The 14611-nt window shown below is 38.6% G+C and overlaps 1 protein-coding gene across 4 annotated transcripts in view; it reads right to left on the bottom strand.

Annotated features, from left to right (window-relative positions):
• Positions 1-14611, bottom strand: part of cd68 (CD68 molecule) — a 71857-nt gene that overhangs the window by 33998 nt on the left and 23248 nt on the right. The window contains exons 2-5 of one of the 4 annotated variants that reach the window (XM_051925238.1): positions 7073-7209; positions 6967-7024; positions 6686-6918; positions 4627-4743 (exon numbers count right to left, since the gene is read on the bottom strand). In XM_051925238.1, the coding sequence (XP_051781198.1) occupies positions 4627-4743; positions 6686-6918; positions 6967-7024; positions 7073-7209 (545 nt within the window). Of the gene's footprint in view, positions 1-4626; positions 4744-6685; positions 7210-14611 lie in introns of all 4 variants that reach the window. The other 3 variants (XM_051925236.1, XM_051925237.1, XM_028798430.2) reach the window with 3 other exon arrangements.

Here is a 14611-nt window from a genome sequence, read left to right as displayed (position 1 = left end):
TCTACTTTGTAACCTTGCCTTATAACACTTGTTCCTAAACAGTTTACCAGACTGATGTTTACTCAATAATGTTGAACTCTTCGGATACAAGCATCTGCCAAGTGACTAAATGTAAAAATAAATATGTATGAAAACATCTGTCTCATAAAAAACAACAAGCAATGGTGACACCTGCTGGCCTCCAAACTCTAATCTGCTGTGCTCTACACTTGATACTAAGGTTTTAAAATGTAATTTTTTCCCCACATGTTTCCATTACTGTTGTAAAAAAAGTAAAATATACATTTTATTAAGTGCTATTTTTTCTAAATTGCCTTTATCAGCTCTGCCTTAACATCTAGATGATTAGAAACTGGCTGCCTTATTGTACATGTCCAGTTGCCTGACCACTGCCTCTGTGGAGTTTACTTGTTGACCCCATGTATGTATGTGTTGGTTTCTCTCCAGGTACTCCGATTTCCTCTCACATTCCAAAGAAGACATGCAATTCAAGTCTAAACTCAACACTATTCAATACAGTGTGTGTGAGTGTGTGTGTGTGTGTTTAGGATTGTGGCTTGCAATAGGCTAATATTTTTCCTGTTTTGTGTCTAATTCTGTCAGAATAGGAACCTGATCCCTGCTGCAATGTATCAGACAAAAAAAAGATTAGAAATGAATAAAAGAATGATTTCAATCTGACTTTAAAAGTATTCATACTTTGTAGTTGCATTGGAAGCAGTAGCTTGTAAAGTAAAGGTTGCTCAGTTCAGTCTCGAGCACTTAAGCACTGCGTGATCTTGAATGAGTCACTTCTCCTATATATGCTACAAGATTATACATGTAAGTCTACTTTGGGGTGGTGTTTTATAGGAAAGGCATTATGTAAAATGCACTCTGTGTACACTGTCTGCCCTATCAGCAGAGAAAGGTGGAAGGCTGCTATTTTCTTTCACATTAGTGGCTCCATCTGTCACCTTGAGCAACTCATTTCACTTACCTGTGCTACAAATGCAGAACAATAGAAACATCTGAACTCATCCTTGCGATTTATAAGCTACTTTTTTTTAAAAAAATGTCTGGTATAAATAGTAAAGTAGTACAGTATAAATACTGTGCAGTTTTGCTGGACAGACTAGATTTACCAAAGGGACTGGGAAATTCAATTAGGTTCAAATAATAAATACACCCTGGTGAAGAATTTAAGAATCACCTCTAATAATTTCTTTCATATGGGCCTGAGACAGATTTTAATGTGAGAAGACATGATGGCAAATATTTCTAGTCATGTAGACTCAATCGGGGCTCTGCAGTCATCACAACCCCAACATGTGAGGTTTGCACAGCAGCCCCTCCTCCACTTCAAGCATGCAGGCTACGTGTTCATTTCACAAATTATTGGGTCCACGTGACCTACAGCACCCCATTCACTACTTCAAATATCTGGGCTCCACACCACCTTCAGCACCATCTTCACCAATCACTGGGGCTCCAAAGTACCCTCAACAGCCCCTCTACCACTTATCAAGGTCCAACAAAAGTTTTCAAGTGCTCTATTTCAGCATCCCAAACCAATCATTTTTCTACCTAATGAATCTGAGATCCACAGTACCCTCAGTATCTGTGAAGTAAGCTGGTAAATGACAGCAGCTGCAGCTTTCTTATTCCAGACAGATATTCATATGTGTGTCTGGAAGGGGGTGTTGTTTGTTTGTTATTATTTATTTACGTATGTATATAGATATTTGAGCTTCTTCAAAGTAAGTATTTCACTACAATTGTACTGTATGTTTAATTTGTATGTGGCAAATGTGCTTTGATTTGGGTTGATCCTCTTTGCTGCTCATTGGACTTCCACAGTACCCCAAGTAACCACTTGGCTATTTATTGGAGCTCCATGACACCACCTCTGAGATATTTTGGGGTCACCACTTGGCATGATATGGACTTTGTTTTATATTTCTATAGCCTTTTCCTTGGCCTCTTGTTGTATGTCCAATTAATTCCAAATAATGATGCTGAAATAGGTGTGGAAGCAATAACTGTATTTCTTAGCAAGCTGAACAGTACAGCAACACACACTACGCAATATGCTACCCTGCAGCCCCTAGGCATCCTTTTTTCATTTTCAGTCCCCCAACTGAAACATCCAGGATAATCTCACAACCTAGGAAATACCTAGAGTTCCCCTAATAGAATATATTATCTAAGTAGTACATCACTTTACTACACCTCTAAAAATATGTCTTTCCGTGGTGCTATTTTGTTTTATTTTTGAGCCATTGTTTGCTGTTTGTGATTCAGACTTGTTAGGCTGTTGCCAGGCAGGATGACCAGAGGTTTGTAATGCATAATATATATATATATTTATATATTACATTCCTAGTTCTGAATTGCAATCTGATTATTTAGGTGGTTACTCACCAGGTAACGTTTGCAGTTGGTCAGCCAGTCAGCAAACATCTGCCACGTTCTCTCGGTTGTGAGAAGCAGATCAGACCAACCACAAGCGTTTCCTGGTAGGCAACCATCCAAATAATCAGATTGTGATTCAGACCTAAGAATACAGATAGACCACCAATTATCATTATGTACGATTGGCTGCAGCTCGTTATTTGTAAGTCATTGAGTCCTGCAATATTTAATGCACCTGTGTGGATTCATGCTTTGCGGTCCCATTCCCTAATCCTGTTCTACTGAATGCTGCTTGTCTTCTGGTCCCAACTCTTGTATGGTTTATGTTCAATTAGGGAGCGTTTCAGTAAAATGTTAGACTCATATTTGGAAGGGTTAAGTCTGTAGTCTAGTAGTCCCTTATTTGGATTTGGCTTAAAAAGATAGATAGATAGATAGATAGATAGATAGATAGATAGATAGATAGATAGATAGATAGATAGATAGATAGATAGATAGATAGATAGATAGATAGATAGATAGATAGATAGATAGATAGATAGATAGATAGATAGATAGATAGATAGATAGATAGATAGATAGATAGATAGATAGATAGATAGAGGGAGATTCACTTGAAAGAGGCCCAAAATATTATGTAATAGCTCTTGCTAGGAAGAAGCAATCTTAATGAAACAACGTGCAATGTGCTCCTCAGTATATGGAGCTTCTAACAAGCCGGGATGCCCCTGCGTCGGAGTGATGAGGTAGGCGCCGGACAGCCATCGCAACGCTCAACCTCCGTTTGCAACTTCTGGGTGCACACCGCCAATACCCCTTCACTCAGCCACTCAAATTCTCATCAGGATGGTGATGTACAGTATTGAGCAGCGCATCTTTATGGTGTAAACCTATCGAGGAACCAATTTCTTTAAGCAATGCCAGAATCAACTAGATGATCATGAGTTAACGGAAGGTTACTTCCAGCAAGATGGAGCAACGTGTCACACATCAGCAAGAAGCATGGCAGAAACGGAGTCCTTCGGCAACAGGATAATTTCAAAGGGGCTTTGGCCACCACAGTCACCGGATCTGACACCACCAAACTTCTTCCTTTGGTGTATGCTCAAAGGAAAAGTCTGTCAGAGCAAGCTTCACACTGTGGAAGATTTGAAGAAAAACATCCAATGTGAAATTGCTGCTATCTGTCCCCGAGATGCTTGCCGATACGTTCAGGAACATGGAGCGCTGCGTTGAAATGTGTCTGACAGAAAACAGAAACTACCTACAGCATAGCATGTAATGCAATCGATTACACATACGTCAAGGTATATAAGCATATTTTTTTGGTTCAGATTACTTCATCCTAATGGGAGTTACAACAGAATATTCGGGGCCTCTTTCGAGTGAATCTCCCTGTAGTTATACTGTATACTGTTATGCATGTGTGCATCAGGATGGTCAGAATACCTTAGGTAAGTTGACAAATGCAGCTGCAGTTGCCAGAAGAGGGGGCCTAACTCCACCTCCAATGGACAGCATTGGTCCTCCTCAAGCTGGACAGCCAACACCAGAGGGCATCTAAAGACCCCAGGATGAGTTAAAAGAAGGAACGTTTGAAACTCACACTAGATTATCTAAAAAGGGACATGTGGCCAAAATGGAACTTGTAAATTTATGTTTATGTTTTGACTTTTGCTTTTAGAAATTGTGTATGAAAAGTGGATTAGCTGGTGTGTTACCCCAACAGTTGCACCCATGTCTACCTAATACTTCACAATACATATAACTGAAACTGATTACATTAAAAATTACACAGCATGACCAAAAGAAACATGAATGGTATCTTTCAACACTAATTTGGTTTTAATCTTTCCATTTTCTGAAAACAACTGTATTTACTACGCAGTTAAAGGAAGCCAGAGCCGACTTTGACAGCATTGTCAGAATGACAGGACATACAACAGTCCATCAAAGGGGCCCAGTTATCAAACACCTTAACACATCTTTGGAATGTGGGGAAAAACTAGAAACCCTTGAGAAAGTCCATGCAAAAATGTAGAGAAAATATAAATGTCATACATACTGTATAACAATTGAGCATGGGGTCAAATCCGAATACCTGGAGCAGTGAGGCTGTGTTCCTGACCACTGGGCCCCGGTATAGCCCATTTTTCTTTTTTCAGTTAAACATGCTTATGGCCTTTCAGTCTGTATCCTTGAAAGTGCTGTATTGGTTACACTATTCCTTACCTTAGTAAAGACAAACCGCAGGTTGCCTTGAGTAAAGGTCAGGTTCAATTTGGCGGTCATAGCATCACAACTGCCGGTGAAGTTGGTCTGGTCTGGCTGTATAATGAATGTATTAGTCTGTTAAGAAAAAAAGGAGAAATGTTTTCAAAATGCTGATCTGCCACCAGTGAAATGACACATTAGCTAGTGTATAACACCAGACAGTATATTAACACTAAGGACCTACTAAGGAATAGGGTCACTCTTTGCCTTCAAAAAAAGTATCAGTCGTTCTTCTTGTACAAGTCCTGGACTATGCACTGTATGGCATTACAACCTTCTTCTAGTAGTAAAGCGACCAGTCCTTTGAAGTGGAAATCTGCTTCCCACTCTGCGCTCCAGAACCACTTGTAAAGGTTCAATGATGTTTAGATCTCGGAGGGCATCCGAGTTCATCCTGAAATCACTCTTGAATTACTTTATTAGGTTAGTAGTGCACAAGTGGGCATTATTATCCAGCATAGGCTGCACTTTGTCTTGTAAAATGATTTCAACTTCTTGGCCATTATGAAGTCATGCAGATCAGTCATCTAACCTAATGACTCTCACTTGATGGCTCCCCATACCATTTTAAATTCTCCAACATGTTTAACAACTGGGAGTGGACATATCTGAATGTAGGAAATAAGGTGAAGAATGACTGGTCAGACCATATTACTTATTTGCATTGCTTGTGAGGCCAGGTTCTTACACCAGTTTATGCATCTTTATGCATTTAGTGGTTCCTCTGTAAAGCTCCTGAGTTTTGCTGAGACTGGGTCACAGAGGTGCTAATTCATTTCTCTAGTAATGTTTGATATTGTTCTTTTGTTAAATTTTAACAACTTATTGTGTAAAGTGTCTTTCTCTCCGTGTTGGTGCACTTTGACTTTCAATCTCGATTTTGTTTTCTTTACCAATGCAGTTTATCCACATTTGATATACGCTGCCATTATTTCTGAGACACACGATATGATCTTGTAATTTCAGTGTAATTTGTGATCTCTATAAAACTCTTTTAGCTGCTCCATAGAATTTTTAAAACTCACACATCAGCGTACTAATTGTCAGATGTTGTTTATAGCTGACACACACTGCTAACTTCCAAACAATATAATGTGGCTCACCTTTGTAGCTATATTTGAAACTGTGATTCTATTATTTTGCCCACTAATTTATATCAAAGTCACAGTGCTAGGCACTTCTGTCATAGAGTGCTTGGTGAACCAAATGACAAACAGGTAAGATATCCAATTTTTATACAGAAATTAAATGTTGCACAAAAAGGAGCAAATTGTGGAGTTTTGCATTCTCTAACTGACAACATTTTCCCATTGTGCTGTAGTAGAAATACTCCAATAAATCTCATTTTATGAAATCAAAAACTCCAATGACCAAGTCAAAATGTTTCAACAGGTGACACAGACCAACATAGTGAGTCTCATTCTAGGGAATCAGACTCAGATCTGTGTCACAACATGCCAACAGGGGGCAGACTCTGTAAATGGTCAAGTTGAGGCAAGTGGCTTTGTGTGTGGAAATTATAATCTCCATGACACTCCCTTGTATTACGACAAAACTTGCCTGAGACGGGGAAGTGAGAGAAAAACACAAAGAGCACTCATTCAGATGAGTGTGCATATAAAGTGCATTTGAATGAAAAGGTTGACTGAGAAATCCTTTAAGTGTAACCAGAAGGAAATTCTATGGTTCCCTACCAAGGGTAAGTACAGTATCTGTCTTAGCAGTTTGCATATTGTCTGTGTGTCCTACAGTTGTTGGAGAGAACTTTGACTCTAAACCAGAATCAGATCCCTTAGCTCACATTCCATTGCCACTATTCTATGTCTGTTTCTTGTAGTCTACATCCCATAATTTACACCTAAAATCTATTTCTCATTACATGCTCCGTTTCTTTGTAATGGGTGCCCCATTTTAGCAAGCAGGCACAATTTAAAAAGAACTTTGCCAATGTCCTAAGCAGCTACTGACACCTAGGTAGACATGAGTAGTAAAAAGTTTATTTTCATTGAAGTCATACCTGTTTTTGTCCTTCATTCTTAATGACAGCTTCAAAGATGGCCCTGACACACAATTCATTTCCTCTTCCAGTCGTCACGTTGTAGTCTCCTGCTTTCATTGTTCCAGGTGGTGTTGGTCCAGGTGGCTTAACAGTAGGGGCTGTTGTGTGATTGGTCACAGGTGCAGTTGTATGGTTGGTCACATGGGCAGTTGTATGATTGGTTACATGTGCAGTTGTATGGTTGGTCACATGTGCAGTTGTATGGTTTGTCACATGGGCAGTTGTATGATTGGTCACAGGGGCAGTTGTATGGTTGGTCACAGGGGCAGTTGTATGGTTGGTCACAGGGGCAGTTGTATGGTTGGTCACATGGGCAGTTGTTTGATTGGTCACATGGGCAGTTGTGTGGTTGGTCACATGGGGAGCAGTTGTATGATTGGTCACATGGGGAGGATGAGAAGTGGTATATTCCAAAGCCGGCTTCATGGGAGTTTCCTTTGTAAAATGGGGAAAGAAGTCTTCATTTTCTTCTACTGCTAGAACTGGGGCAAAAACAAAACAAAACATAATATGCATTAGAGCAGTGTTTTTCAACCACTGGTGGGTTGCTGGCTGCCACTGGTTGGTTGTGAGTTGTTATTTTTTGTATTGGTAGTGAGTCGTGGTGGGTCACCACTCTGACTATCATGCTCAATTCACCAAGGAGGATCCCTCCTCCACTCTGATGATTGCATTTGAATTGCCAGAGGGATCACATACCCCCCTTAGGTGGGTCACAAAGAGAATTATATGGAAAACAATGGGTCACATCGCCAAAAAGGTTGAGATATACTGCATGAGAGTACTTGATCTTTACAGGAGGATGAATGGGTGGCTTGATGTTAAACAATCCATTACTTAAATACACAAATTCAAACTTTTGCTTTTGGAAACTCTATCATTAATTAAATATTTCAGTAAGGGTAATATTTTATTTTCTTTGTCTTTCTCTGTGGATCAGGATTTGTAGCTATTAGATACAAATTAATGAAACTGAATTACACTCACTTTATGTAACAGAATAATATAATATATTGAGAAACTAGTGAATTACAGAAATAGGACAATTCCTTACTTATCAATATTAAAGACCATAGAGACAGACACAAATGGAAAAGACATCATTGATGTTTGCTTAAGCCTTGTCACACTATACATCTATATCCTGACATTTCATTGTGAGTCTTCTACAAGATAAGGAGGACAGCCATGGACCTGTTGTTGATGAGTTTGTTCAATGGTGTGATTGTTCCTTTTTACAGGTAAACATCTCTAAGACAAAAGATATGGTTGTAGAACTTAGGGGCTCCCCCCACCCTCCACTGTCTCAACATTTGTTGAAGGAGAGACAGTGGACATGGTGGAGCACTACAAATGTCTGAGGACAATCACTGATAATAAACTAAACTTTGATCTTAACACAGAATATATTCACAAGTAGAAGCAGACACAGCTTTTCTTTCTTTGGAAGCTCAGTTGTTTTAAAGTGGACAAAACCGTAATGATGCTTTTTATAACTCCTTTATTGACTCTGTTATCACATTTAATTTTATTTGTTGATTTGGCAACCTCAGCATTAAGAACATACATCATCATAACAATATTGTAAAAACTAGCAGTAAAATTATTGGTTTGAGGCAGACCACTGTCACTGAGCTGTATCACAAACAGGTGAGAAGAACATGTGAAAGAAGGCGAAGAACATGTGAAAGAAGGTGAAGAACAGGTAAAAGAAGGCAGACTTGATTCTGTCAAACAGCAGCAATCCTTTTTCCTCTACATTATAGCTGTTGCCATGAGGCTGCAGATTTAGGTTTCCATAAGTAATTTGTAATATTTAAAAACTTTAACTCTAAAACAGCTTTAAAAATTTTGAATTCTGTTACTTGTAAGGGTGCTAGTAAATGTTATATTCTGAGTTATTATTTTGTGTACTGCTAATGGTAGTTATTCATCTTTGTACTACTCTTGAGTGTGTCTACTCATGATAACACTTCATGTCAGCTGTTGTGTCTTGGCTTATTTTCTTGTATATGTGTAACAATGCTTTTGCAAACAAATTTCACTCTGGGATAATAAACTCTACTTAACCTAACCTAACAACTTTTCCAGCCATTTTAGTTCCAGGCTTTATTTATGTAAACTTAGAGGGTTGTGATCACCAGTCATGTAGTGTGACCTTATTAGTGTCATAGCGCTCTCTGAGTAGCCCTGACTGGCACAAGTCATAGAATCAACCTTCTATATATACAAGCAGTGATAATCACTGAACACTCAGTTGGAAGCTTTATGTTCAGTTTTGGATTCTGTATTAGTAAAAAGACATAGTAGTACTAGAGAAAGGCCTAAGAAACGTGACTAGGCTTATTAAGAGGTATGACGGAGTTGAACCTTTTCAGTTTAAGCAAATGGAGAGAGGGGACATGATTGGGGTGTTTAAAATTATGACAGGATTTAGTACAGTGGACCCCAGTTTTTACTTTAAAATACATTTTCCAAAACAAACACAGGGACACTGTTTGAAACTTGTTAAGGGCGGATTTGGCACAAATGTTAGAAAGTTTATCTTCACACAAAGAGCCATAGACACATGGAATAAATGACGAGGTATTGTGGTGGAGAGCAGGACTTTAGGGACCTTCAAAAGAATGGACAAGCTTGTTGGGCTGAATGGTTAGTTTTACTTACAATTTTTATAATGTTCTAATTTTTTATTGCGTCTCTTAAACTTGTTACAAACTGGCATTGGAGACAGCTACTGACATTAAATTGGCTTGAGACTGTTTGAAAGGGTTAGAGTACTCCTATCTATCTATCTATCTATCTATCTATCTATCTATCTATCTATCTATCTATCTATCTATCTATCTATCTATCTATCTATCTATCTATCTATCTATCTGTGAGATTGTTAGAGGCAGCTAGAGTCGTCTACCTTCAATCTTATTAATATTCATCCTTTATAAAGGAAACCATGGACATCTGTCTTTTTGGGATTGTTACAGAAAGCAAAAGGACTGTATCTGTCTATTTATCTGTCCATCTCTTTTAAACTTTCTTAAATAGCATTCTGAACCTCTCTATCTACCATGTGATGGCACAATATACCAATGCACTGAATTGAATTAAATTGGGATGAATTATAGCAGAGATGTGGGAGCCTGTTTCAGACAGAAAGGATGCTAGATGGACTGATCAGCTTTAGGACACCATTTAATTACAGCTCAATGTCACTCTGAACCATTCTTCCTTAAAAATCAAAAGAATTGAAAAGAACAGGCTCGCATGTGTGCTCAGAGCTAAAACAAAGTTTCTTGTGCTCATGCCATGGTAAACCTCCCTCTGAGGTGTGTTTTAAACTCTAGACCGATTGTATTGTGTAATCACAGTACAAGTCTAATTAAAGAGATCAGAGTTTGATTCCGGACTCAGCCTGAGAACCACAGAAATCATGACAGATAAGCAGCTGCCAGCTCCTCAGGCTGAATGAGAAGTGAAACCTGCTGAGTTCTCCCAAAGTCTCTGCCCCACTCCTGCTCCACACCATTTATTCATTCTGTGATTGTCCTACATTCATGAGAGTTTATTCTCCACATCCCCAGGCACCACCATTAGTACTAAAGGATAAAGTGACCTAAGGATTCACCTTTGGTAAACACAATGTCCCCTTTGTTCTGACACTTCCTGGGAATGACAGATAAGATTTTAATTAAAAGGATTCAGGAGAAGAAATGTCATTAAAATCGGCCAAGTGTGTTACCAAAAGATTGTTCAACCAAAGTAAAAATGCCAAGACACTAACCAGGAATACAAGTCAGAAAGACACACACAGAATTTCCACAAACTCAGATGACCAGGAAGTGCCCAATGCTGACCTTTACACTGCCATTTATGTAATATCACACACCTCCAGTTATCCTACCGTAGAAAGATAGTAGAATCTGCTAAAAAGGAAAGCCACAAAATGGGGACACCCATCAAAGTTTAAGTGTTATAATTTGTGTTATTATTTTTATTTATTTTTCTCAGCACTATTTTTTGGTTTTGAGATCTTTCAGTTTTTTTGATACCCTGAATTCATTTCTGATATTAGTTGTATTGGATTAAGCTATTTTAAAGCTGTACAAAAAACAATTAGTGTCTTCCCATGACACCATTTTGGTTTTCCTTGGCATTGCTACTTTGTGTGAATTTCTTTTGACAGTAGTTACGCCATTGATATAGGTGTTGGTTTTGTCTCCTGAATCCCCCCCAGGTCATTTTTGATGAAAGATATAAAGAACGCTGGTTGAAATTTCAGGATTGTCCGAGTTTGTGGATACTTTTTAAAAAGAAATTTAAAGTTTTTGCTAGTGTGTTTGTGTGTATTAAAACTTTCTTAACCAGTTACTTCAACTTTAATTTGGGATTTTGATTTGACTTAGACACTTGATTTTTATGTGTTATGGTTTTAACCTTTGGCTATGTATATACAGCGCCTGAAATGGAAACACATAAGTGGCGTTACTCTTTGTAGCTTACAACTCATCTTATCTCTCAATCCCATTTATCAAAATGGTGTCATAGAAAAAAGCAAAAAGTAATTTCACATCCTGGCTTATATGTGTTTTCTTTTTTTTTTGTCTTCTTTGTTTATTGTTAAATATGCTTGTATTTATTGTGTTAATTTAATTTCTGTTAATTTTGTTTCTTATTCAGTATACATGTGCCACTTGTTATTCTCTGATGTTCCTTGTATTTTGTGGGTGGAAACGCAAATGGCAAGGCCACCCTGTGTCACTGTCCTCAGCCTGTAAATTCAGGCCAGGTAGTGAGTCCCTTAGCTCAGTGGTCCCCAACCTTTTTGACAGCAAGGACCACTTTATTAGATGCAAATTTTTCCACAGACCGGTCGGGGGGGGTGTGGGGGGCAATTTTATACACAATTTACATAACATTTCTTTTATTATTAAGTTATTAAGCAGTTTGCATACGTTTGCAACCTGAGATTTTTCTTCTTTTTTTGCATATAACAAAGACATATGCTTTGCATTTGCCATTCCAACAGACTGCACATCACAAACATTAACACTGTTATCGTTTTTTTCGTGTCTACCATTTCTATAGGAGGGTGACAATGAGTTAAATTCCAATGGATGTTTTTCAAATGTTGACAAGCAATAAGCAAAAGGTATCACTGAAAACCACAGAAAACAAAAACAGCAAAAAAAAAAAAACAGTACGAGGAAAGTTCGAAGAAAGAATTTTTTTTTACATTGTTTCTGTTTGGGGATCGTTGTGCAAACGTGCACAACTGAGCTGCGACCACAGATCTAACTGTTCTGTGGATGATTCATTCAGGCATTTCAAGGTCACTTCGTTGTAATGAAAGCATCTGCTGAATGTACTTCGTAGTAACGCGATTTCTATAGACTCGTGTCATATGGGGAAACTGTCGGGACCATAAAAATACTTTGTTGTAATACTCTCTCACCTCGGTGTCTCTCCTCTCTCTGCGCCGCTGCAAAGCCCCGCCCGCCAAGCGTTCTGAAAAGTCTGAGTGAGCCTCCGTTGCCGGCAGTTCTCTCGAGGCCCGGCTGTCAGACGGCTGCGGCCCGGTAATGGGTCGCGGACCGGTGGTTGGGGACCCCTGCCTTAGCTCATCATTGATTGTCTGATGTTCCAAGAGTGCTGATCACATGACTAGCAATTTTTAGTATTTTATAATGTATTGCTTCTGTTTTGATCATCATTTACTTAAATTACAATTGAGATATGTTTGCTGTAGTTTGCCTAACAGACAAAACCATTTCCACCTTCATTTTTGCCATACCTTTGTCATTTTTTATCTTTTGTTTACCCTCAATAAATATTTTCATTTCTAAAGATTCTTTTGTGGAGTGTTTCTAAAGCCAGAGTTTTTTCCATTCCCTTTAGATATTTTGGGAAATTTACACTAATTTGAAGCCAAAACTCCTTTTAGGCCCATGTAGGCCGAAGAATTCTAGTAGAGTTTGGGGTCAGGCTGTCTGAGTTGAGACTCCTTTCTGGGCAGCCTTGTGTTAAAATTATTTAAATTCACTCTTCCCCTCATCAAATAATAAAGTGAAAAAAATATTTTAGGAATTTTTGCAGATTTATTAAAAATAAAAAATGGATATATCACAACATGAGTATTCTGACCCATGCTAGTGCAGTTGGTTCAGGTGGATTCCATTCGTCTGATCATCATTGAGATGTTTCTATACTTTTCTGAGCTTTTTTTACCTGTGGTGACTTTAATTGCTTGGACTTGATTAGGAATTATGTACAGCTGCTATAGAAGGTCCCACAGTTGAGCAAAAAAAAAAACAAGCCATTAAATCAAAGCAACTGTCTACAGAACTTAGAGACAGGATTGCATTAAGGCAGAGATCAAGGAAAAGCTACAAAAAAAATCCTGCAATATTGAAGATTCCCAAGAGCACATAGTTCTTCATAATTCTTAAATGGAAGACGTTAAGAATATGTACAACTTTTCTTAGGGCTGGCTATCCGACCAAACTGAACAATCATAGGAGAAGGGCCTTGGTAAAAGAGAACCTGTGTAGATATGGGAGAAACTCAATGATGGACAACAATCACTGCAACACTCCACTAATCTGGGCAGAGATATCCTTAATGAAAACCTGATCTAGTGCACTCTGGACCTCAATTTGATCTGAAGATTCACCTTCCAACAGGACAATGACCTCAGCATATAGCAAAGACAACACAGGAGTGGCTTAGGGACAACTCTGAGAATGTCCTTGTGTGCCCCAGAGAGTACAGACTTGACCCTAACTGAACATATCTGGAGAGACCTGAAAAAAACTGTCCACCAACAGTCTCCATCCAACCAGATAGATCTTGAAAGGATCTGTAAAACACAAATTCAGAATGTCCTCAAATTTAAGTGTGTACAGCTTGTTGAGTCGGACCCAAGAAGAGGATCTGAACACGTGTGTCAATGGGATAATTCAGTTTTGTCATTTTTTAATAATTTTACAAACATCCCTAAAATCCTGTTTTTGCTTTGTCATTCTGGGCTATTGTGTGCTGTGTGATGAGCAAATACATGAATTGAAATAACTTTAGCATTAGGCTGCAACAAAAGAAAATGTGAAAAGTAAAAAGGTCCTGAAGGCGGTATATGTTTATGACTAGACACCAAGTTACTTAAGAGTGAGGTGTAGGCCAAAACAGGCCAGCAGAGTTTGGGGTATGGCTACTTGAGGTGAGGCCTATTTCTGGACAATCTAGGGTAGACCCCAGCCTGGTCTATGGGTCTTTTTTGAGGCCTTTACCATTTTGGTAATTTTTGTACATTCGATCTTAACAGAATGAACTGCTCAATAACAAGTAAAAACTGTATGGTTAATAGTAGCTTGATACAAAGCAAACTACATATTCTGTAAGGATGTGGATGTGTGTTGGAATGTGATTCTTTCAATAATAAATTTTCCTGGTTAACAAATTTCCTTATGGTATTCTTTGATTTTTGGTTAGTGTTTTAACCCTTGATGACAGATTGGTTAGACTTTAGCTTAATTTCCTCCTGATCGTATAAAATAAATATTCTCACTGTCACATTACAAAATAGTACAGAAGTCTAATTAACAAGTAAATCCAAAATTTAGATCCAGCATGTTGAAAAAGAATAATAGAAAAAAATATATATATATATCTATATATATTGAGGCGGATAGACTGGCTTCCTGTGGGGCCGTGAGTTATCAGCATGGAAGCTCAACCCTGTTGGGGCCCATGGCCACTGCCAGGGGTCGCCTGGACTTCTGCCACACCCGGAAGTGCTGCCGGAAGAAGCTCATTGGGAACCTGGACTCTTTCTGGGTGCCCTATAAAAGGAGCCAGTCACCACCACTCAATGGCCTGAGTTGGGAGGAA

The sequence above is a fragment of the Erpetoichthys calabaricus genome, chromosome 3 (assembly GCF_900747795.2).
Source record: "Erpetoichthys calabaricus chromosome 3, fErpCal1.3, whole genome shotgun sequence".
In the NCBI taxonomy this organism is placed as follows: Eukaryota; Metazoa; Chordata; class Cladistia; order Polypteriformes; family Polypteridae; genus Erpetoichthys; species Erpetoichthys calabaricus.
Note: the sequence above shows the minus strand (reverse complement) of the source record. Positions and strands in the feature narration are given on the sequence as shown.